At 27.9% G+C, this 27,504-nt stretch overlaps 1 protein-coding gene across 1 annotated transcript; it reads right to left on the reverse strand.

Annotated features, from left to right (window-relative positions):
• Window positions 1-464: 464 nt before the first annotated feature.
• On the reverse strand, window positions 465-13,905 carry LOC135929594 (large ribosomal subunit protein mL39-like). Its single transcript, XM_065466248.1, has 13 exons — window positions 13,788-13,905; window positions 13,193-13,730; window positions 12,240-12,357; window positions 11,987-12,193; window positions 11,807-11,946; window positions 11,660-11,759; window positions 8,280-8,344; window positions 6,702-6,814; window positions 6,101-6,248; window positions 5,423-5,500; window positions 2,663-2,710; window positions 1,476-1,717; window positions 465-661 (listed from the first exon to the last, which is right to left on the reverse strand). The coding sequence occupies exons 3-13, from the start codon at window positions 12,271-12,273 to the stop codon at window positions 526-528; spliced, it is 1,311 nt and encodes a 436-aa protein (XP_065322320.1). The 5' UTR covers window positions 12,274-12,357; window positions 13,193-13,730; window positions 13,788-13,905; the 3' UTR covers window positions 465-525.
• Between the last annotated feature and the right edge of the window lie 13,599 nt (window positions 13,906-27,504).

Consider the following 27,504-nt stretch of genomic DNA (forward strand, 5'->3'; position numbering starts at 1 on the left):
AATAGGAACCACTTTTTAAATTGGAAATCTTTTATAAATGTAAATCATAAATTACACGTTTTTTTAAAATATTATATTATTTTTAACATATAATTTTAAAATAAATAAAATGAAAGTTTAAAATAAAAATTAAAAAAATTTTTTTTGCGAAATATCGAGAATTCGGGCTCTCATCCATGCTTTATATGAATTAAATTTTTTGGATGATAGTTCAAAATTAAGATCCATTCTAATAAAAGATTACTTTATTGTTATTCGGCTAACGAATAAGAATATCTTACTGACCCGTTATTGTTATTCGGCTAACGAATAAGAATATCTTACTGACCCTTCGATTAGTTGCTTTTCAACTAACCGGATTTAAAAAATTTGCACTCCGGGTTAAATTTGGTTATATAAACATATGAAAATCAATTCAAGATCGTACACATAGTTTTAATATAAAAATATATTAAAACGCACACTATTCTTGCCAATAAGAAACATTTAAATGTATATATATATATAGCCAACAAAATTATAGTTCTATATAGGCCTAGATTGTTTATCGGAGTTCGAGTGAGGGACTTGAACATATTCCTTGGGTAAATTTTGAATGCTATTAACGTAGATAGAGGGTCTGCTTCTCCTAGCGAAAACGGGTCGATGTTCCCATTGATGTCTGGCAGAAGAAAATTTAAATAAAGATGTCAGTAGTACACTTACATTTCTAATTTGTAATACAAATATAATATCTTCTCACTCATAAATATTCTTCCAGGTGGTATACCCCGACCCTGACCGAACCGTAAAGAATGTATTAATCAATATTATTTACTGAATCTAAACGGAATTGGTAACCGTTAAAAACTTCGTAACCAGAACCTCCTCTAAAAAAAAGGTAATGAACTTGACCTGTTGGAACCTAATTTTCTTTTTTAAAGATTATAAATAAATAATCGAAATGATTGGCATATAAGTGCCAGTAACAATTTTTGGATATCTTTGTATTGTGCCACTTATTGGCGTCAGCTAACCGTGTTTTCAGCGATAGAATTCTCTTTCAAATTCTAAAAATATTTTAATTGTCAGAAGGCTCAATAATTTTTAAAAAAATAATGCGATTCTTTGCATAATTTCAGGTAAATATTTTTATGCGCAAGGTTAGAACCGGTTCTTAAAGTTCTATCAAGCGGAATCGGGTTTTAAAGGTTCAATCAAACAGAGCCGATATCCTTTTCTTGCAAACCGAACTTGGAAATGTTATTTTCATCTGAACCCTAAACTGTTCCTTTTATTAATATCCTTATTTTCCAACATTTTAATTTATTGTGCCATCAAAACTATTTAAATCAAATATGCACCAAATGGCAAGAACTGACCTAACCACTATATAGGTATTGTGCCCATCTTTGATAAACCTATATTTCGAATGATATTAAATTTGATCATATGATCAATCTATCAAAGTTATACGGCACTTTTCTTACACTAACCTGACGTTATTGAACTTAAGTCTGGTATCGTGAACAAGGTTTCCCTGGTTTAAATTCTGATTATCCGTAGCCGCGAATGAATTAGGCGCGTTGTCTTGAAGCGGCGATTCCTTGCGGAAAGGGAGATGCATTTCGTTCCAGCCCGTATTATTGGGCTTCACCAAATCCGGATCGGCGTACCTGAGTCTAGTTAGGGGCGAATTTTTCAAATCCTCGTACCTTTGAGGCAGGTGATCGAACGACTGATCGTGCGCATTAATAATATATGACATCAAAGCAAATGATTGGATGAGAATTTGATATAAAAATATATGTGCTACCCAAAATTTAGAGCATTTAACATGAATGAATAAAAATAGAAGTTTGAAAAATGCTCTTCAAAAATAAAAAAAAATCTTCAAAGATTTTTGATCTCTGAAAATTTGATTCTCGAACAAGTTTTTTGATCAAATTTTTCCTATAATTCCAAAAAAAAAAATTTTTTTATAAAATCATTTTAATATTCTTAAAAAAGAAACTTTAATTTTGTGGTTTTTTTATAAAATAGAACCTAAAAATGAGTTAACAAATTTATGGAAGGAAAAAAGGGGAGAAAAATGTTTTTTTGGAATGTAAAAAAAACCGAAAGAAAGAAAAAAAACATGTGCTTTATCATTTTAATTAAATTTAAAAATTAATTTTCTTATTTAAAAAAATGAGGTAATTTTAAATTTAAATGAACGAGTTTATTTTAGATATTTGTTAAAATGTAAAAGTTCCATCAAAATATTTTTATATTATAATTCAAAATTAGTGTCGTTAAGAAATCCGCCCAATTAAGATTTTAACCAAAATAATATTATGTAAGCCTGGAGATTTTGCTCATTGATGGCAGAAGGGTCTGGACCCCTAATTTATCAAATCTTAACGCTATTTAAAAATGAATAGTGATATTGAAAATAATTTCCATGAAAATTGGTATGGTAGTAAATAAGAAACACAAAAAAAAAACGTTAGTTTTTTCCCCGAAAAAAACTCGTTTCTTTATGGGGAAAAAAAATATAATGATGAGCAAATATAATGTATTTTATTTCCCCGACCATAATCCTAAACTATTTAAAAGAAACCCTATATGCGATATGATAATATATCGTATTTTTTTTGTTCTGTTTTAAAAATCAAAATTTTTATAGAGTTTTTAGTTTTACCGGTATGGAAGCTTTCTTCTTCAACAAATTCCAAGTCCATTGATGAAGCTTTAAATTTATTAGAGAGAGAAGAAAAAAATAATAATTTGACATTTAAAGGCTAAATAGGGGAAAGAATATAGATTATATTTTATATACTTTTATCAGCATTCACGTTAGAACGCCATTAGGGCAATCATACCAATGTATACTTCGAGAATTCTCGGATAGATTTATAAAAATGTCCAAATTGATTCATAAGGACATTTTTGGTTCCAATGAAATAGACGTAGAAAAGGTATACGTCGATTTTAAAAAAAACTTAACGAGCCCCCGCCAGAAATTTTCCCAAAAAAGTAGAGGGCGCTGCGAGACCCTTCCAAAAAATTTGTTTTTTTATTATTTATAATGATATATTTTAGCACATTATATTAATATTATTTTTTTTTATATCATGAAATTAATTATAAAATATTTTATAAACAAAAATAGTAGTATATTATTAATATGTAATTGTACATTTATAATTTAAAAAAAAAATAACCCTTCCTCTATTTTTAATTGGTTATTAAAAAAATATCCAACAATATAACCCACGATCACACCCTGACATTGTTTAAATCATGGTTTATGAATTAGAGGTGTTCGATGCAATAAAAAGTGTTACAGGCGATAATCGTATAAAGGGATCAAATAGCGTCCTGAATGGATTGGAAGGGCACTCGATGTGCGATGGGGTATCTAGCCGTCTTCGTACTGTTAAGGCAGTTTAGGAATAACTATGAGTCCCGGTATACGTATTTCAAAAATTCGCTAATTCTAGCAAGCCGTGCAAAAATTTAACGGGCTGTGCCCACCCATTTTTAAAAGCGGTGAATTCCTATCGGGTCCTAATCTGTTTTTGGGGCTTCGGGAAGCGAAAGATTCGTGTTCCAAAATTGTTCGAGGATAAGCCTGGTAGGTTCTAAATCTTTTTTATAATTTCTACACGAATTATTTATAATAATATTTTTAAAAGAGAGCGAATGAAATTAGCCCAAGAAGCTAGAGAGATAAATAAACTTATTGAAGGAAAGCGGAAGGCACTCTGGGTCTTAAACGAAAATCAATTCATTACTGCCTTAATAGAACAATATGCAAAATATAGGTTAACGGATGCTAATAATTTCAGATAATTCTACTAATTAGGAAAAAGGGATACTATGTCTTTATCTTTTTTAGCCATCTTATCCGATATGGAATATCGTGATAAAGAAAACCAGAAGTTCGATATGGATCTCGCGATAAATGGGATGAGTGAGGATATTGATAAAGTTTCGAAAATTGTATTAGCACAATTCCTTGTAGTACTGCTAAATATGAGCGCGGCTTTCACCTTATTAATATGTCATTATGACGGATTTCTGCGTGCTTTACGATAAAACGCATTACCAGTTTAATAATTGATAAACGTTAACGAGTCTTCTAGGAGCCAATGAAATCCTACTCAATATACTAAAAGAGTGGCTGCCAAGTCACGGGTCTGCGAACGATAATAAATCAAAACGTGCGGTTAATTAATTTAAAAATTTTGAAAAAAAATTCGTTTATGGCCAAGATTTTTTTTTTACGCAATGTATATTTTCTGCAAAATTAGATATCCATTATATATATAATATGATGTTCCGCAAATTTTAGGGCTATAGCACTGCCCTTAATTTTAAGCAACTATTCTATTTAATAATCTTTAAATATTGTGATATGGATTAAAGGTCTATAAAGCCCGGTCTGCTTCGCCCCCGTTCAGAATTTTCGCATATGTTTCCCTACCCACTCGTTGAATGTATTCCCAGGCCCATTTGCGAAAAATCAGGCTCCTCCAGATCCGTTATAGTTTTATGAAAAGTCCGCCCCGACCAGTTAAGTTATTTTGAACGAATTTTCAGGCTATCTATATCTATTTTTTCCCCCCAATGTCAATTTAAGTTCCTATACCCCTCCTCTATGGCTATCTATTTCTACAACGACCGTTTTATAAATTAATTGTGTTTGATATCTCTATTGTGCATTTGTAATTGGATCTTTACTATATTATTTGCAGATTTAAGTATTTTAGGTTGGGCAGCTAAAAAAAAATACAAAGAAATAAGCAAATTTTAATGCCCGGCCTTGCCCATTAAAATTTTACGAGAAATTAGAGATATGCGAGGCCTGGCCCAGAAAATTTTTTACGCATGAATTGGCCCGCTCGTTTTAATTTTCCCAGTCAGGCCCGCGGGCTTTTGAACCGGCCTAGCTATGATCTCTAATGTGGATAGCTTTTTTTTGAAAAAAATTTCAAGTTAATTTTCAAGTTTTTTTTTCCAATGTCATTATTATCAAATTTTTTATGCATTAATTCCCGAGAATTCCGAATTTACTTCCAGTAATTTATTGGTAAATTTCCAGAAATGTTTCTGACCCTTTACCATAAAAAATTATTCAAAAATACATAAAAATAATCAAACTATTACAAAAAAATTTTTTGGCAAGTATCAATTTCTTAGAAATTCATTTTTTTTTTAGAAATAAAAAGATCGCAATGGCTAATGGACCGATATTCATGAATAGATTAGTCTTAGGATCGATGAGGATACAGTGATACAGGCTAGAGACAAAACCCTGGTCGGATAGTAAAATATTGAATTTAAAACTCGGTATGATTGACCTTAAAATTAAAAAACCGGGTTTTGAAAATTGGCATTCGTCGCTAAGGCCCATTGATAAATGAAAAATATATATATTTTTGATTGATTTAAAAACCGATAATTGAGATGGAAGGGCGACAGCTTGGGCTCTGTACATATTTTCATCGCAACCCTTTTCCGATAAATCATGTACCTTTAATGAATAAATAAAATAAATATATTTCCTTCTTTCTCGTTCTATCGCTTTATTTCGCAATAGGTGTGGGTTGAGTGTTTAATTTATTTTTAGTCGGTTAAAAAAATAGCTCTTAGGCGGTTAAAAACGGGATTAAACATACTTTCGAATCCGTTATAAACGGCTTTATAGTTTTTAGCAGGTTAAAAAGTGATTAAATATAGTTTGGCCCGGTTAAATATAGTTTGTCCAGTTAAAAACGGTTAAATATAGTTTGTCCAGTTAAAAACGGTTAAATATAGTTTGTCCAGTTAAAAACGGTTAAATATAGTTTGGTCCAGTTAAAAACAGTTAAATATAGTTTTCAGCCAGTTTAAAAAGTGACCAAAAGTTTAGTCCGGTTCAGCCTTGTTTTTAGTCGGTTAAAAAGTAAATAAATATAGTTTTTCGCCAAAAAACTATAACCTTCGCTTTGAGATTTTCTAGGTATACCCGACTATTGATGTAACTAATTAACTAACTCCTAAAGGTGTAGTTAATTATTTTTTCACGGCGTTTGGTAGATCCAGTTGAGAACGAATTAACTACTAAATATATGAATTTAAAAAATGGCGTTACATCGACAATATCGAATCGGCCGAATAATCTTGTATTGGCTATCATAGGACCTCTGCTCAAATCCACGTGATCGTCCACTCTGTACAAGTTTACGGAAAATCCCGTCTTCGATTCCTCCGCCATTTTTGATATTTGTTCGCGTTTAAATCTAACCAATCAAATAAATTTTTTTTAAAATAAGATATTTAGGTCGGACCAAAACCCGGTTCTATATTTTTATATATCTGGCAGGGCCGAGTTAGAAATGAAATATAATTTTTTGTAATAAATATTAAATTAGATAATCTCTTCATGCTATCTCTAGTCCCCACTTACTCAATTGACCAATCAGAATCTTAATGTTGTTGGTTTAATTGGATAATCTCATCATGCTTATCTCTAGTCCCTACTTACTCAATACCAATCAGAATCTTTAATGCAATGTTGTTGATATAATAGATAATCTCTTTATGCTTATCACTAGTCTTACTCAATTCGCCAATCAGAATCTTTAATGTAGTGTTGTTGATATTGGTTTTTTTTCTCGAATAATCTCGTAAGTAAGCCTTAGAATAAATTTTTAGAATATACTACTACAAAATAAATAAGAAATTTAAAAAACTTCGAATGTTCAAATATTTTTTGGGCTATCTTAGCGTCGACGGTTAAAGGTTGAATGAGGTGCTCTCTCCAACAAAACTGATTGGCTTGTTTGGTTAAAATTCGTAATTCCGCCTTATTTTTTTTAAAAAAAAAATGATAATATCTGATTGGTTTAAAAAAAAGAAGTGGTTCCACGTCAATTCGTGGCGGAAAAGTGGGCGCACGACAATTCGGCATGGCGTCAATTTGGTGCCTATCTAATACAGCTGTAAAATTTATTATGTGTCTATTAAGTACAAAACAAAAGGATCATTAAATAGAAGTCACGTTGAGGGTTCGGTCCTATTAATATATTTTTCATTTTTTTTTTTACAAAAATCTTAATTGGTTATATGAACATTTAATTGACGATATTTCGAGGCTTAAGTAAATATTTTGGCTAAATTCTTTATTACGCCATTTTTTAAAAAAAATGGCAGAATCGAACCATTTAACTGTTGGGGGGGATTCAAATTTACCCCCCCCCCCATTAACTTGAGTTCATTAAAGACGTATTAGTTTATATCATAATTTTCTAATTTTGGGACTATAGTCAATTTTTTTTATTTGAAATATTTAGCGTTCGGACCGGGTCGGGTTCGGGCCGGGTACGAGCCGAACCGGCCTACTTTTGCAGATCTCTAATTTGAATACGTAATTATTTAATTAATTATATGGGAATATTACAAAATTATTTATACGATCAATTAGTGCGCAAAAATTGAACGTTTCAAAAACGCACCGTTTCAAAACGCAAATAAAAAAAAAAGGAAACGCACCTATATTTAAATTGAACCGTTAATTTTTATCGGTTTTTTTTAAATATGAAACGGCTAAATTTAAAAAAAAAATGCTGCACAATTTAAACGAACGCATTTAAAATGTATTATTTGCGTTTTGAAAACGCTAAATTTGGGCGCCTGCGCACTAATATGATTAATTAATTTATTTTTTCGTAATTTGTTAGGACATTAAATAATATTTAATTGCGCAAAATGAAATGACGTATAAAAGTTAAGAAAAATATTATTAGTAGAATTCAAATTTATTTTTGGGTTCCTTCCTTTTGTTAATTTTTTTTTAAAACAATTTGTAATTTTTTGATTTAATAAAAAATAATTAAATTTTAATAAATTATAATATGGTTCCAATAAATCTGGTAAACTAGTTGATATTTAAAAAAAAAACATTAACAACACTAGTTTTTGTGGGAGTAAATATTGGAAAAAATATCGGATTCGCGGAAAAATTTTGTGTATTATCGATATCGCCACAACCTACCGGTTTATCAGTTGTTTAAACGGCTCGATTTAAGCCGATTTTTAAAACCGGCTAACCCAATATTTTCGCCAGAAAAAAATATGGTCTAAGCCTCGAGTCATCGTCGTTAACAGATGTTCAAAACCTTTGTGCCACGCCACCTATGAACAAAATCTTTAAAGCTCGCATAATATTTATCCTAATAAAATATTGAGTTGACGGTTTTTAAAAAATCGGCTCAAAATGAGCCGTTAGAACTCTTAACTATATCTAACATTCTAAAAATAAAATTTATTACTTGCGAGGGAGACCATTTTGTTGAGAAGGGCAGTAGAAAATCGTAACAAAATTTACATCTGTTAACTAAATACAATTTTTTTTTTAAAGATAAAATATTTAACGAGATCAAATATTTAGACGCGTAGCCAGAGCCCTTGTAAAGTTAATATTTCGCGAGGAGAGCACGACCCGAGCCCGATTAAAAAAATTTTGGAATTTTTCACCCCTTCCTTCCCAACCCGTTTATTAAATATAAGTAGGAATTTCTTCCACACTTCAGATTTTCCAGTCGAATTTTTCTTTGGGTCTCAAATTCTCGAGTTGCAATCTTTTCAAAAAATACCATTTTTTAAATTTGTATCCCATATTCTATAAACATCTTTATATATTATAAAGATCTGAGGCTATTTAATCGAATTTCGTAACTATCATAAACAGAAATTAAAATTCCAGATTTTGTCGGCTTAATGTAGAATGTAATATATATTTTATTTTAACCTAAAAGAATATGATGTGTTTTAAAGAGTTTTAACTGGTGACAATCACAGGAAAAATTGTTAATTTGGGAAATGGAAAAATTACGTAAATGAATATAGGTGAAATGCGTTAGATGGAAAAATGACACGTGATTCTTAATTGTCGTTCCGATGAAATAAGATGATTATCGAGAATATTTTCTGAATATTAAATTATCGGGCGTCAGGCCGGGCTGTCACACCGAGCAAAAAGATTCCGAATTCCTTGCCCGCGTAGCCAAGAATTTTCTACGGGCAGGGGCGGATAATTTTTTTTTTGGAACATTAACAAATTTATTAGAACTAATCAATAATATAATATTTATTACAATATAAACTAATCATATTGGAAAAATAAAAAATACATAAGGGCGAATAATATAAGGTTAAAAAAATATTAGCTATAACCGGTATGTAAATTAGAGATATGCAAAGTTATTTTTTTTTAAATATATCTAAATTTATCAATTTTACATTGATTTATTTTTATGTGAAATAAAAAATATTTGATTTATTTATCGAAATTAAACAACATATAACATGTCTTTTATTTCGAGTAATTATAAAAATTAATTTCTATATTTAAATAAATTCTGGCAACATTTTTAAAAAAAATTCTTCGGGTCGGGCCGGCAAAACTTTTTTAAAAAAATTTCGGGTTCGGGCCGGGTTTGAAAAATTAGGCCCGATGCAGATCACGTAAATCACAATAAAACATAGAATTAAACATTTATTACGATGAAAATTCAATCCTCCATTAGCTTTGAAGTCAAAAAGGTGTATCCAAAAAATGGAATATCAACGGTTATTTTTATAGTACTCCTGAATCTAGTCCAGGTTAATTATCGAAACCATCCGCTTGTCTAGGTCTAGGTGTAGGTCTAGACTCGCGAATCTCGAAATTATATAATTTCGCCTTCGCCTTCGCCTCCGCTATCGCGTAAAATAAAATAATTGTTAGCGATTCTCATAACTTCAGCCAAATCCATATCATTTTTTTTTTTAAAAAAAACATTAACATTGTCATAAAATTTGTGGTGGTAATTAAATATATTAATGCATTCCAATGCAAAAAAAAAATCGGCTGACGTAATTTTATCTACTAACGTATCTGCTTCGATGAAATATAGATTGAGACCATTCTAGTATTTCTCCAAAAATAGGTTCTTTTAGATACCAAAAATGCTGTAACAGCTTGATGTCTTAGGTTCCATCCTGGTGGGTATGCCTTTTGCAATTTATTTCTTCTTGTGGCGCCAGAAGTTTCCTAAGTTATTTTATTCAGCAGATTCTGTCTATTTGATTATCTGGGCATTTTAACAAAGCTAGAAATGTTGCTGCCTATTCATAGTTATTAGTAGAGATAAATTAAATATAATTTTTTTTTTGGTGGATAAAATTATCTCGTATCCATCAATATTTAAGAGGTTTCAAAAAAAAAAATGTAAGAAAATATGCTTTAAATTTTGGTGGGATAAAATATTAATAGCACAGGGAAGAAATGTTTAAATTAATTTTAACTCTTAGGCTAAAATTTTAAATATAACGATCTCATTTGAAATAGAATACTTTTTCATAATTCATGAAAACCCTTTTATATTTTTACAAAATTTTACTGCGCAAGGGGGGGGAGGAAGGGGACTCGTTCCTCCTGCTACCTATGCCCCCTAAAAATTAGCGTTGTTAACCGGCTGCTCGATTTGAGCCGTTTTTTAAAAACGGCTAACTCAATATTTTATTCAGGAAAACATTACGCAAGCCGCTGGCATAAAAGTTTTCCCATCTATTAGCTAAATCTCGAGGCTTAGTAAATATTTTTCTGGCTAAAATATTTAGCTAGCCGTTTTTAAAAATCGTCTCAAATCGAGCCGTATATCAACACTACTGAAAATATTACTTCCTATTTAATAATTGTGTTTGATTGGACTACAAATTTAAACAAATAGGAATTTTCCTTTTTTATATTTAATACTCTGGGATTAAGACAAAAGATATCAGGATTTTTTTATTGAATCTACTCTTATAAAAAAAAATATGGTTTAGTTTTGTATTTATTTTGTTAATAATTTTGGACCAGACATGGGCTTGGGGTGAAAAATTATATCCACAGGGTTAAATTATTGAGGTGATTTAGAAAATACAAGAGCAAGTTAACAATAACTGACAAAATAATTTATTACAGAGGTAAATTGCCAAAAATCTATAGAACATTTAAAGAAAATTTTACAAATTAATAATTACAATATTCAAAAAAAATAATAAAATATGGAAAGAGGGAGTTAAAATTTTGATTTAAAACAAAGATATAGTTTATGCCTTAAGCTCCATTATAGTATTATGAGCTAACTATGAATTAAAAATAAAGAGCTTTGCATGAACTGGTCTAAGTTAATCTGATTCAAGTTCAATCTAAATAAACAAGGTTGGTCAGACTTGGGCCAATATTTTCTCAGACCAGGCTTAATTCTGCCCTTTAATTTCAAAATTTATTTTTTTTTACCTATTGTTTTAATGAATATTTTCTTTAAAAATAACTTTAAAATTAGTTATTATCCTTTGGCATTTGCTTATCATTTTTTCAAAGTCCATTTAAATATTGTATTTGGATTTATTTTTAAATAAAATTTATGATTAAACTTGTAACTTTGAAAAATTGACAGATCTGATTGATCAGAAAAAAATTTTCTTGGATGAAATCAGACCTGAAAAATAGGTCCCAATAGAAGCGATAATAAATATTCTTAACTTCACTTTTTTTTAAAATAATTCAAGCCATATAATTTTTAAAAAAATACCAAAATATTTCTACAAACAAGCAAAATAGCTATGATAATTAGTCTGGTCTTAGATTATTCATAAAATCAAATTTATATAAAATATCAACCTAATGTAGGAATCCAACTATGTAAGTCAGTTGAAAGTTCATCTTTAAAGCTATTTTCAATTATATTCCCTAAAATAAAGGAACCTGTGCGCCAAAAAGCCTATATTTTAATCATATTGTAAAATAAATGTATAGTAATGTATTTACCTTATTAAGGAACTGACTGTCTTCATCTTTGAAATGAAGAAAATATAACTCACTATCCTCAACAAGAGGTTTATGTATATCCCAGACCTTCCCATTAACAATAGCTAAAGCACATCTTTTTGTAACATATTCATGTATATCTAATTATTAAATAGTAATGAAAATTTTAAAATAAAATACGTTTAGCACAATCGTAAGGAGTGGATAGGTTTTTATTCATTATTAATGAACATTCTTGTGGCGGACCTTTAATTTGAACTTTAATTTTTTCAATTTTTGTAATCAATGATTTTTGTCTATTTTTCTCATTTTGAAACTGTTCATTTCTAAATATTTTAAGATCTTTAGCTCCTATTTTAACGTTATTAGAAATCAAGGTTGCTATCCCTTTACATTGTTTTAAATATTACTGAAAAACATTATAATTTATTACCTCTAAAGTTATTAAAATTCAAATATCTTTCCATGATGTTTGTATAGAATAATCGAGCTTATACGATAATAAAGTGATTGGCATAGAATTTAAAGTTGACAAACTTTATGTCATATTTCTAGGAAAATAATTTCGAAATATATTTTAATATTTTTTAAAAAAAACTTATATTTTCAAAAAATTATTGCCCGTCAAAAATGACGGAGAATGAGAATTTTATTCGTCTTTAAGAAAGATGTTAACTTTTATTTAAAAATCATATCCAATTTATATAATTTTTAAACCCCTCCCCCTCCCCATTTAGGTCAAGTCCAAGCAATGTCATTGAGTCCAACCCATTAGGACTAAGAGTGGAAACTATTATTTGAGTCAAAATATATTTAAATGAGCTTGTACCCAATACCAAAATTCTTTGTAAATATATTACTGGTTACATAAGACTAACATTTAACATTAAAAAATTTCAAGCCAGGTCCAAGCTCATAATATTTGGAAAAAAATTTCCAAGCGTTCAAGACCTTATAATTTATAAAAAAATTCTCAAGCCTAGCTCAACCCATAATAATTTTGAAAATTTTTTCCCAGCCCGGCCCATAATAATTTGTATAAGATATTCCCAAGTCAGGTGCAAGCAAATATTAATCTTGAGGAAGATTTTTCAAGCCCAGGCCATCCCATATTAAGTTTCAAAACTTTTTCCCAAACCCGGAGATAGTTAAATTTCTAAATAATATATCAACACAAGAAGGGGAAATATCGGATTTACCAATTAGTGGGTTAACTCCTTTTATCAAAGGGCTATAAAAAAATGCTATCTATTTAAATTACAAAAATGTCATTCAATACAAATGAAACTTATATGCAATTTATTTATATATTTTTTAAGAAATTTGTTTTTCTTGCCATATAAATTTAGGTAATTTTTTTAAAAAATGATGAGGAATAATTATTACTCTGTGTGTCTGGTAAAATTAAGAGCAAATCCTTTCAGTCGTCTGCAGAAGAAAAAATTAATGTATAATATCATCCCATTTAGGGTTGTAGGTGAAAGTAATTGACGGATTACCAAAGCAGTGTACAACACCCATTGCGTCCTGATAAAGCTGAGGCCCTGGGCTACTGGTAAAAGAAGAACGCAAAATGATATTTCTGCCAAAGTGTCAGTTTTGGTATCCCCCTCTAAAATAGAATCATGAACGACATTGTCAACTCAACCATAAAATGGTCGTAAGTATTGTTATAAAGGCCATGACAAAACTACCGCATATTTTCCCATTAATAATGTTAATGAAATTGGCCGCACTACACATTCACGTTTGAACATCTCTCTAAATATTCATGAAAGTTCCTCAGGGAATCGGTAAAGTATTATTTATAATAACTCCTAATGAGGTGAGTGATAGTGGAATTAAATGCTTATATTTGTTAAAAATTAGGCAGAGGTGGCATAGGGATTGTGGTAGTGGTGATAGAAATATCATTTGGAGGCAACTGGGTGTATAAAATAAACATATAGATATAAAACATTAGATAAAAAACAAAATAAACCTCCAGAGGAGTTCACAGTGCCTTATTATCTTGGCCACCAGTAACTCTAGAACGGGTAAGGCGGTTGTTGAATCGCCATTTTTTTCTTTGCTTATCTTTAATAAAAGATTCATCATGTTTGGTAGCAATGTGAGGGATTAGGGTTAGCCTAGACAAATAAAGAAATCAGGCAAAAATATAAATATACTATTGTTGAAATTAAACAAACATTAAAATAATGTAAAACCGGTAGAAGGGTCAATATTAGATGCATATTTCTAATAAGTTGGAGGGCTATCATCAAATAAAATTTTTGGGGGACTTATCAAGTCTATTATGATATTCTAAAAGTTAAAAATAACATGATAAATGTAATGTTATTAAGATAAAGGTTAATTAATTGTAAGGTAATTAAAAAATTAGATTAAAAAAGGGAGGAAAAAGAAGGTATAAATTATTATATTATATTATATAAATTAAAGGTGATAAGGTTTTGAGAAATAGTGGTTAATAGATAATAAAAATAGAAAGAAAAGAATGAGATAATAAAATTTAGTGATAAATAAATGTTTATATTTGTTAAAAAATAGGTGGAGGTGGCATAGGGATTGTGATAGTGGTGATAGAAATATCATTTGGAGAACTGGGTGAAAATATAATAAACATAGATATAAAACATAAGATTAAAAAAAACCTCCAGAAGAGTTCATTTCAAGCGTAGTACTTTATTATTTTGTCTACCAGTAACTCTAGAACGGGTAAGACGTTTGTTTATTCGTCATTATTTTCTTTGCTTATCTTTAATAATAGAATCATCATGTTTTGTAGCAATGTGAGGGTTAAGGTTGAGTTAGCCTAGACAAATAAAGAAATCAGGCAAAAATATAAATAAACATCATTATTGAAATAAAATGAAGATTTTTTGGAATAGATATAAAATAATATATAATATTATTTATAATAAAAATAATATACTATGTATATTTTTTGTGCGTTATACAAAATAATCAGCAGGGATAATAGAGCAATGGTGGATCCGACAAAATGGTAAGCTTTTAAAAAAGTAGGATCCTTAAAAATTGTTATATTAATTTAGTTAAATTTTAAAAATGTACTTTGATATAATTTTCAATTAGACATAATATTCATCAGAGATAAAAGGGCATATTGAGCTGTCCGACAAAAAGATGCTTTAATAATATAAAATTGTTTAAATTATAAAATAATATCATACTAAGTAATGTTCATTCTTATTCTTATAAACCGGGATTAATCGGATATAACCTCATGATATACCACATTGGTTTCTTTTTTTGATAGATCTGCCATCTTTTTCTTTTATTAATGACGGATAAATCACCACCTGTACAATTATAAACTGAGGCTAGGACATGGCTTGTTATCTGTTATCTAAAATAGAAACAAAAGAATAAATAAAAAAAATAAATGCTGAACTTGATGAGGAGTCAATATACCACCTGTACAATCATTAAATGAGGGTAAGACAGGGCTTGTTATCTAAAATAAAAACAAAGAATAAATAAAAAATATATTAATGTATTAAACCTGAAGAGGAGTCAATATTAGGTTAACCTCTCTAGAAATAGTGGGAATTTCATCCATCATAAGCTAAGTATTCTAAAATGAAAAGTATAAGCCTTTTTAGTATATATAGATGAATAACTTTATTTTGCATTTGGTAGATTTTATTGGGCTTCATGTCATATGACCCAGTATATTTTTTTGCTTGAATATGATTTGAATTAAGAATTGAATGACATTATTTTTTGATAACCAGCTTTCGCCTAAAGTGTGTAGCCTGGGTAGGGAAATAAGAGAAAATTAAAGGGAAAGAAAATAGGGAAATTAAAAGGGAAAGAAAGGAAAAGAGAATTTTAGTATTTTTTAAATTTAGATTTTTCCCATATTTAAGACTGTTGTTAAAATAATGCATGTATGATGTCTATAGTAAGGATACATATGATGTCATAGCATAATCAGTATACATTTTGTATGTTACTGAAAACTATTTTTTGAGTTAAAATATATATCTTTATAAAAATATTAACATAAGACTAACATTTAATAATAAAAAATCTCGATATAGGTTCAAGCCTACAATACCTGGAAAAAACATCCAAGCATCCAAGATCTTAATATTTAAAAAGATTTGCTCAAGCCCACCTCAATCCCTAATAATTTTGAAACCAAGTCCAGAGATATTAAATTTATAATTAATGAAGAGGAAATATCTGATTTACCAAATAGTCTACGGGTAAAATATATTACTTTATAAAAATAATAATATAAGACTAACATTTAACATTAAAAAATCCCGATATAGGGTTCAAGCATACAATATCTGGAAAAAATATCCAAGCATCCAAGACTAACCTTTAACATTAAAAAATCCCAATATAAGCCTACAATATCTGGATAAAATATCCAAGTATCCAAGATCTTAATATTTAAAAAGATTTTCTCAAGCCCACCTTCCCTAATAATTTTGAAATCAAGCCCAGAGATATTAAATTTATAATTAATGACGAGGAAATATCTGATTTACCAAATTAGTCAACAGGTAAAATATATTACTTTATAAAAAGAATAACATAAGACTAACATTTAACATGGAAAAAATATCCAAGCATCCAAGACTAACATTTAACATTAAAATATTCCAATATAGATTCAAGAAAAAAGCATCCAAGATCTTAATATTTAAAAAGAATTTCTCTAACCCACCTTCCCTAATAATTTTGAAACCAAGCCCAGAGATATTAACTTTTTAATTAATGAAGAGGAAATCTCTAATTTACCAATTATTCTACAGGTAAAATATATTACTTTATAAAAATAGTAACATAAGACTAACATTTAACATTAAAAAATCCCAATATAATTTTGAGAAATATTATACTTGATAATTAAGAGAATGTTCTATAAAAATATTTTCTATAAAAAAAAAATAAAATAAAATCAATAAAAAAATAAAAATAAGTATGTAGCGTGGATCCGACAAAATGGTAAGCTTTTAAAAAAGTAGGATCCTTAAAGTATAAATTTATTTAAATATTAAAATTGTACTTTGTATATTTTTCAGTTAGTTAGACAAAATATTCATAAGAGATAAAAGGGCATATTGTGCGGCCCGACAAAATGGATAGCTTTAAAAATAGGTAGGATGCTTAAAATAATATAAATTTAATTAAATTATAAAAAAGTAATCGATTTTTTGGAATAGATATAAAATCATGTATAAAATTATTTATAATAAAAATAATGTACTATGTATATATTTTTGAGCATTACACAAAATAATCCATAGGGATAATAGAGCAATGGTGGATCCGACAAAATGGTAAGCTTTTAAAAAAGTAGGGTCCTTAAAAATTGTTATATTATTAATGTACTTTGTATATTTTTCAGTTAGTTAGACAAAATATTCATAAGAGATAAAAGGGCATATTGTGCGGCCCGACAAAATGGATAGCTTTAAAAATAGGTAGGATGCTTAAAATAATATAAATTTAATTAAATTATAAAAAAGTAATCGATTTTTTGGAATAGATATAAAATCATGTATAAAATTATTTATAATAAAAATAATGTACTATGTATATATTTTTGAGCATTACACAAAATAATCCATAGGAATAATAGAGCAATGGTGGATCCGACAAAATGGTAAGCTTTTAAAAAAGTAGGGTCCTTAAAAATTGTTATATTATTAATGTACTTTGTATATTTTTCAGTTAGTTACACAAAATATTCATCAGAGATAAAAGGGCATATTGTGCGGCCCGACAAAATGGACAGCCTTAAAAATATGTAGGATGCTTAAAATAATATAAATTTGTTAAAATTATAAAATAATATCATACTAAGTATATTCAAACAATTTATTTTTTATAATGCTTAATGATTTTTATACTTTTTTTTGTACTATGATCAAGGTTAAAATTATATTTTGATTTTATAAATTTATAAAATGCTTTTATAAAAAAAACACTATTTAAAAATAAATTAAGACTGTTGGTAGGATCATCTGTTTGTATAAAATAAATAAATAAAATCAACAAATAAAGGAACACGATTTATGAAATGTTCACGAAATTTGCTATTGAGCATTTTTAAAGTCTACTTTAATTATAGCTATGTTAGGAGGAGGATTTTGGAATACAAATGGCATCCGAAATTATTTTGCCTTCCCTTAACACCAAATCCTAATTGATAAGTATACTTAATAAGTTAAGACTGTGGGTTTTGACCCATAGCAATTATTTTTGCTAATAATCTTCTAAATAGCCTATTGCAATCCACCACAGTGTTTGTGAGGTAATCTGGTTTGCCCCCATAATTGATTCGAATATATGAAGGACAGATCTTTTTTTAAAAGAGCATTTAGGAAGGTTTTAAAAGCATTTAAATGATTCTTTGAGAAGAATGTAGATTTTATAAGGAGTGCGAGAGCAAACGTGGAAAATTTCTTAAAAGAATTGATAAATATCATAACTCACAAATCATATTTTTTTTATTCCATGTTTATTGGACTTTTCCCTAAAAATTTATAGAAATCTTGGGAAGGATAAATACGGATAATCTATTCCTCTAATTTGACTATTCTGATTCATCCATCATCAAATGACGGTAAAATTTATTACTTATCCATACGGAGAAAATTCTGATTACCCGTCCGTCATTCTTGACGGGCTCTCAGCCAGTATATCTATAAATAGCAAAACAATATCACAAAAAAAATGTTTTATAAATATCGTTAAATTGACCGATAATCGAATCGAAACCGACCACTTACTAAATATTTAATTTTTTTCTTCTCTATTATATATCATCAAAATGTGCGACATCTTAAAATTTATTAAATGGACAAGCTTTACTCATAGAGATCAAATCCTCACCACAAAACAAACTATCAAAAAATTGGCGCGTGAACGATATTTTGCGAAAAATATTAAGACCCTTAAAGTAAATAAATCTTTTAATTTTACGATAGATTTTTGTATCCGATACATTGCTTCATCCTAATCATTAAATAATAACCCTATTATATAATCAACTTGTTTATTAATTTATTTATTTTTATTATCATCGCTTACAAATTACAAATATAATTTTTTTAAAAAATAATTTATCATTCATAATTTCTATTTTGTTATAAATTATTCTTTTTTCTTTGAAATATATGAGGAAAATGAGGATATCAAATATAAATGAAAGATACCTTATTATACAGTGTTGTGATGATTTGATGAAACATATTGACGATTAAATTAAAACCCATCCATTTTAGACCAAACATTATTGAAAAAATTCTTTTATTCCCCCTTTTCGTTATTTTAATCATTTTTATAATGGATGGGTTTTAATTTAATCGTCAACATGTTTCATTAAATCATCACAACACTGTAAAATATGAAAAGAATGTTAAACATAGGATGGAAAATCCCATGAGGTTGGGAAATAGGGATCTCAGGATTCCTATCTGCAATATTTGTCGAGGGAGACATCCTGAAATCCTCGACAAATAAGATAGAAATCCTGAAATCCGATCCTCATTTAATTATATAAGTTAGCGTCAATATTTTTTTTTCCCCGGTATTGTTTTATTTTTTCAAATTTAAATCATTTTTTTGAGCACGTTTTTTTTAAATTTAAAAAAATTTAAATTTACCGGAAATGTATGCCATCATATTTGGAATATACAATCTAACCATGAACTCTTAGAAAACTTAATTAAATATGTATTAGGTATTTTTCGATAAATATTTTTATATAAATTATAAATGACTCAAAGGTGAGCCAGCAAAATTGCCTAACAATTCAGAAGATAGATATTCCAAACATGATATAATCTGGCATAATGAATGGGAGAAATAATGCATATCTTCTTTATATAAAAAAATTATTATGAAATTCATTCTCTTCTCTTCTCTTCTCTTCTCTTCTCTTCTCTTCTCTTCTCTTCTCTTCTCTTCTCTTCTCTTCTCTTCTCTTCTCTTCTCTTCTCTTCTCTTCTCTTCTCTTCTCTTCTCTTCTCTTCTCTTCTCTTCTCTTCTCTTCTCTTCTCTTCTCTTCTCTTCTCTTCTCTTCTCTTCTCTTCTCTTCTATAGAAAGAAAGAAAGAAAGCGCTAACCAATAATCATTCTAGTTTTCCTAAGATGATATTTTTCATATATATGCATTTAACGCCCTCTTATGGATATATATTTGTTAAATTTTTAAAATCTAAATTAGTTTATTTTTTCTTCGGTAAATTGTGTGGATGACTTATCCTAAAGCATAATATTCCCTCTTAAGAATATTATCGTAGACAAAATTTTTAATAGATCATAAGAGATGCTACTAAAATAATTCTCAATTTACACTACAATTAATTTTATTTGAATAACCTCACTTTATTTTTTATCTAATAAATTCCAACAGTAATCATAAAAGTCGATATCAAATAATTCAAATTCCAATTCATAAAAATACAACTCAATTTTTATAAAATCACCGACTGAATAAAATTTTAATTTTTCAATAAAAACATATTATTCAAAAATTAATAATCTGATGACATCTCTTGAAAATAAATAAAAAATTTTATTTTTCTCTTTAATTCAACATTTGCAACACGCCCATCCTTCAAAAGCCCAGATACCATATAATTATCGTTCTTTCATTGATTATTTCCTCGTAATTTATCGAATCTTATCTTTGAACATCATCGAATTTTAACTCTTAAATTATCTTCTTTCGACATGCGGACTATAATAATTAATATATTTTGTTTGTTTTATAATACATATAAATTTGGATTCAACAATCCTTTACAATTATTTTCTTTTTCTTAATGTTCAATTATAAAACAAATAATTGACCACAAACAAAATAAAAGAATACGAATAGGGATAAAAAAAATAATTTATAATTATCACTATTAAAACTACATAAATTGATTTTCGTTATATCCATTAAGAAAATAATATGAATTACAAAAAAAATATTAAGACATGTCATATAGCAAAAATACAAAACTACAATATATATATAATGCCACCACAATCATATTTTTTATGTTACAAAAAAAAATATGAAGATGTGCCGATAGATAAAAAAAATGTTAATTTATAATTATAACTATTAAAACTATAAACAATATCATCACATCACATCACATTCCATCTTTTTTTAAAACTTTTTTTTTTACATAATTCTTCACTAGGTCAAAGTTTAAAATCTTTTAATGTCCACCGACTTTTATTTAAGAGTTTTTTTTTCTTTACCACATAATATTAAAAAAAATTTTAATTTTACATTGTTTCACAACAATATCTCTTTAAATTAAAAAAAAAATACATTTTTTTTTAAAAATTAATCTACACAAAAGTTTGTATTTCATTGAACTTTCCAATACCATGCCACATGGTATTATTCACATGAATTTATTAAAGTCAATGTTTTTATTTTATTGATAAAAATTTAATTCTTAAATTAAAATATTCTTCTCTATTGTTTAAGATAAATAATACTTTTCTTCACAGATGTTATTTTTATTAAAACTTTTATTACAATATATTATCACTTTTAATTATGCTTTACTCAATTTTATATTGACACGAAAACACCAACACTGATTAATTTCTTTTTCAATCATCACAATTTTTCATAAAACTATATATATCGAAATATTTATTATTCTCTAAATATGATTTTTCTATTTTTATATGATTCTCTTTCAAATCATATAGTCACTGTGACCCACTCACACTTTGGATACATGGTATGGCAATGTGTCCCATTTCTTCACATTTGAAACACAATCTATCATGGTTTGTATTATAAGTTTTAATTTCATCCACATTTATAATCTGAGGATTTTGTATACTTCGAACCACTGGATTTATCACTACCGATGTTCGTTGCGGTAATCCACTTTTGAAATTGGCTTCTTTCACCATGCAATTTCTTTTTATATGTCCTACAAAACCACATCTATGACACACTATGTCATTTTTTTCACTTGGTTTTGCAGTCACATTCTCATTAGTTTTTCGGTCTCTTGAATAACAATTTTTACCAATATGTCCTTTTCTTCCACAAAGTTCACAACTTTCAATCACATTATTACTTTTGATTTTTAAGTTGGAAACTTCTCTGGACAAATTTTTCATATTTTCTCTCATTTCTCTAATTTCACTTAAAATTCGAGATTCCTCGGTACTTTGTCTCAAAGTATTATTTGTTTTATTATTTTTCTAAATTTCTACTGGTTTCTCGATTAAAACCTCAGCTGTTTGCTTTTTAAATTCTATCACAATTGAATTTAATTTTTTATTCATATCCTCCGATATGTCAATATTTTGAGGAAAATTAAATACTTCACCCGTATGTAATATTTTCTCATATTTTTCTTCAACATTTTTTACCATTTAAATTTTTTAATTCTAACAAAATTAAATGTAAACTATTTTTGATATCTTCAGAAATATCTGGAGATTTCACCAAAACTTTAGGAATTAAATTTTCGGTATTTGTATTTTTTATATCATTTTCTCTATTTTTAAAGAGATCTTCTTTTTATTTTCCATATTACTTGTTTCATTATAATTAAGATTACATAAAACACGAAAAAAATTAATGCAGTAATGACATTATTGGTCACATCCACTTTATTAAAGTTTGAATTAAAAATTTTATTAAAATTACTCTTAAAATTTGACATTTTATTAATATTATGCTTATTATAATTATCATTAAAATAAAAAAGCCATTTTTTTATTAATTACCCAAAATTTAAAATTTTATCTTATATATTTCTAATTTTAATCCAAAAAATCTTACTATTGCGTTGTGTAATTTATAATACAAAAAAAAAATATCTTACCTTTATATATCCGGAATCCACTATTATTTTGAGGACCGGTCCTAGAAAATCTTTTTCTTGATTAATAACGTCTAAAATTTATTTTTATAAAACACTCTTGTTTAATTTTTTCTCTAACTATTTCAATTTTTATATTTTTCTCTAACTTATTTTTTCCCTAATAAGTGTTAAAGAATACTGGTCGTTCGGTACCAATAAAATATTTCTCAATTTACACTACAATTAATTTTATTTTAATAACCTCACTTTATTTTTTGTCTAATAAATTCCAACAGTATAATCATAAAAGTCGATATCAAATAATTCAAATTCCAATTCATAAGAATACAACTCAATTTTTATAAAATCACCGACTGAATAAAATATTACTTTTTCAATAAAAACATATCATTCAAAAAATAATAATCTGATTGACATCTCTTGAAAATAAATAAACATTTTTATTTTTCTCTTTAATTCAACATTTGCAAGCTACTAATTAGGAATTAAAATTTTTTATAATTATGAACCCCCCTCCTTTTGTCTTTTTTGGATATTTTATTAATAGCTATTTTTAATATATAAAAGAATCCAAAAACATAATATTCCCGCTTAAGAATATTATCGTAGACAAAATTTTTAATAGATCATAAGAGATGCTACAAATTAGGAATTATAAAATTTTTTATTTATGAGAAATTATTAATAGCTATTTTTAATTTTATAAAAGAATCCATCAACATGATATTCGTGCTTAAGAATATTATCGTTGTTATATATACGTCGATTTAAAATTTTTATATCTTTCGGCGAGATTATTTTATTTTTAGGTTTTATATTTAACGTTTTCATTTTATCGTTGCAATTAAGTGATGTTAACGGCTAACTTCCATATTTTAGCCAGAAAAATATTGCCTAATACCTCGAGATTTCGCTAAATAGATGTCCGAACATTTGTTCCTGCCACAAACAAAAATCTTCAGGCTTGCGCAATATTATTCTGGATGAAATATTGAGTTTAGCCGTTTTAAAAAATCGGCTCAAAACGAGCCGTTTTACAACACTAGTTTGCAATTTATGTTTGTTTCTTAACTTAAAAATCAATTTATTTTACCGCTTAAATATTTTCGATAAAATTGACAATTTATTATTTATTTTCTTATTTTATACAAAACTTAAAACTTTAATTTTCAATTTTAATCGATCATTTTTTATAATTTATAATTGATTATATTTCGTTTGAAGATGATATATGTAAAAAAAATTATGAGAACATAAAATGTAATTTATTAATAAAGTATGATTTCAATGATGATATTTACCAGGCTTCTGGAATGGACTAATGAGGAGATAGGTGTAGGGGCAGCCATATGGCTGCTAGCAGCCAGCCTCTTCAACAATCTATTCACGATTGTTCTTCAATCATAGAAAAAATTTTTTGAAACCATTTAGGTCATAAGAGATGCTTACTAATTAGGAATTAAAATATTTTTTTTTATTTATTTTCTTTATGGAAAATTATAATAGCTTATTGTTAATTCATAAAACATATCTTTAAAAATTATTTATTTATCATAAAGTAGTAGATAGTGTTATTAAACGGCTCTAACTCAATGCTTCACCTAGAAATGTTACGCAAGCCAGAAGATTTTGCTCATAGAAGGAACAAAGGTCCATTCATATATTATCGAAATTTCAAGGCTTAGGCAATATTTTTCTGGCTTTAACAACACTAGTAGTAGGCTTTTTTTATATTTTATATGTATAAAATTTGTAAACTCAAAATATAATAATAAACCACAATATCATTGAGTTGTATGTAATAAACTATAATAAATAATTTTTTTACTTCTTCTTCAATTAATATAAAGTAAAAAATAGATTTATTAAATTATTTGATATTTAAAATCTCAATTTTTTTTATGTATATTTTTTTTAAAAAAAATATTTCTGAAATTTATTTTATTTCGAATAAAAAATTTAATTCTTAAAAGAAAATTAAAAAAATTTTTTTTCATTAATTAAAATAAAAAACGATTTATATAAATAAAATTTTGATTGATTTATGATTAATTTGCTTTTTTAGCAATGCAGTTTAGCAATGCACAGCTTTTAGTCATACCACCTCAAGGTGACATCTTATTCGTGATCATAAATATAATGACAGTGTTGTTAAACGGCTCGTTTTGAGCCGATTTTTAAAAACGGCCATTTCAGCATTTCATCCAGGAAAATATTACGCAAGCCTGAAGATTTTTGCTCATAGAAGGAACAAAGGTTTAGACATATATTATCGGAATCTCGAGGCCTAAGGCAATATTTTTCTTGCTAAAATATTGAGTTATATAATATTGATGATTTAATTTTAGATATTATTTTATTTAGGGGAGGGGGAATAAAAAGGCAAAGAAAGACAAAATGGTTAGCTTGAATAACGGATATCGTAGAAACAAGCTCAGAAAATATTTTAATTTGATTTTAACTTATCAAAAGAGTGTACTTTTTAGCGCTCATTTTATATTTTAAATGCCATTTTGACGAGGCTAAAACCCAGAGATGATCGCGTAGATTAAGCTCAGGAACAGGAACTACTATATAAGGAAAAAAATAAATTCCTTTTAGCCTAAACTGGGAACATCTCCTGTTCTCGACCTTTTTTTATGATATGAATGGAAATAAAGAATTTGCAAATTTGGCTAAAGAGAACAAAAACCACGAGTGGATTCAATGAGACAAGAATACTCCAATTTTAGAAAATGTGTAATTTTCATATTTTCTTAGTGTTTGTGGGTTACTCATTTACCTATGTATCAATGAGTGTCTTTTGGTTCAGGATTATTTGTCCGTGAGGTTTCTGCCCGTGAGGTTTCTGCCCGTGAGGTTTCTGCCCGTGAGGTTTCTGCCCGTGATTCAGAAAAAAAAACATTTGAAAATTGCGAATATCAGTTTTGCCTTTTGATGAAAAAGTTGAGACAAACAAGAGAATTAATGAATATTTTATAATTATCAGTTGTTAAAAGATACTTTTTAAATGTATCTACAGTGGCGTATCCAGGATTTTCTTATGGGGGGGGGGGGAATATTTTTTAGGGGCTTCGCCCCCAAACCCCCATTATTTGGCATTCGGCCAGCTGTCCCACGGCCTCCGGCCGGGTCTTATGTTTTAGCTATTCCATTAAATTATTCATAATTTAATGATAATTATATTTATATTTGTAACTATTATTTACTAATTCGTGCTAATAGATATTACAAGCCTATTTTTTATTATTTTTAGTTGGGTATATTATATTTAATAAAATTTTTTAAATGTAAAGTTGAATAAAGTTTAATGTCATTTTTTTTATAAAATTTGCTTTAAAAACTAGCCTCAGCTTAAATTCTCATACAATATAAGTATAATATAATTTTTTTAATGAAAATACTAATAGCAGTGTGTATAAAATATTAATGTTGTTAAACGGCTCGTTTTGAGCCGATTTTTAAAAACGGCTAACTCAATATTTTCGCCAGAAAAATATTAACTAAGCCTCGAAATTTCGATACTATAGGTCTAGACCTTTGCTTCTTCTATGAGCAAAATTTTCAGGATTGCATAATATTTTTCTGGATAAATAACTGAGTTAGCCGTTTAATCGGCTCCAAACGAGGCGTTTAACAAAACTATAAAATATTGACTAGAAAATAATTTAAAGAACAAGTTTTTTTAAACTTCTTATCAATTACAATGTTATACAAATTTTTTTATTAAATACTACTATAATTATAATGTGATTTTTAATTTTTGTGGGAATGTTGTCAATTCATCAAGAATTTTGTTTGTCTTTGGAACCAAATCTCTGTGGATATTTAACAGAGCTAACCCATTTAGCCGAGATTCGGAAGTAGTACTTCATAAATATGTTTTCAACCTTCTTAAGTTCGAAAGTTCTTTCATTCGTAAATGTTATAATAGGCAAACATGGTAGAATATAAAACAACTTCAAAATATTAGGAATTTGAGCCAAGGTTTCTTTACACCAATTGAGCGGCGCATCAATAGCATGCTCGGGTTAAATAGCTAAACGTAGTAAATATTTATACCACAATTCGAATTCACTGATTAAATTTATTTCAGTATCAATATCATAGGAATAAAATTTTGCTAAATATTTAATTTTACCAATAGTGGCATTAGCAGTGGCGTAGCTACGGGGGTGGTTTTCGGGTTTGGACCCCTCCCAGAGCATAATTTTTTTTTTAGATTATACGTTCAAAAGACTTAAAAGTGACTTTACATCAAATAAATACCATTAATATTTATATTTTTCTGGTTTTGATAGATTGTGGAAGGATATTATATTACTATTGAAATTATTCTGGGTAGTATTATTAAAGTCATTGAGAATAATCTACTAAATTATAATAACATATTATTCATGCATTTATTTATTATATATTGTCGAAGATGTGGTTATGATTTTTAAGACAAACCGGGCCGAAGGCCGGGCAAAAGGGCCGAAGGCCCGTCAAAGGGTCTGGGGGCGAAGCTCCCAGGATTTTATATGTATGGACCCCCTCTAAGGAAAATTCCTAGCTACGCCACTGGGCATTAGAAAACGAAGATGGATCTTTGGGCATACCGTACTTTTATTTGCGATAAAAAGGTATCTAAGAATGGGATGAAAGTGGATATTTTATAATATTCTTCAGTTAAGCCAATATTTATTTTACATCTCAATAATTGACCAGGTGCTAGACGAGGTTTAATTAGTGTTATATCATAAAATTTAGCCTTCTATTCAACGTCTATATAAATATTATGAAAATATTCATCTACGTTCATTCTTATTGTATCTACCTGTTCATATATATTTTCTGCCAAATCAA

The sequence above is a fragment of the Gordionus sp. m RMFG-2023 genome, chromosome 5 (genome assembly GCF_954871325.1).
Source record: "Gordionus sp. m RMFG-2023 chromosome 5, tfGorSpeb1-WG-v2, whole genome shotgun sequence".
Taxonomy (NCBI): domain Eukaryota; kingdom Metazoa; phylum Nematomorpha; class Gordioida; order Chordodea; family Parachordodidae; genus Gordionus; species Gordionus sp. m RMFG-2023.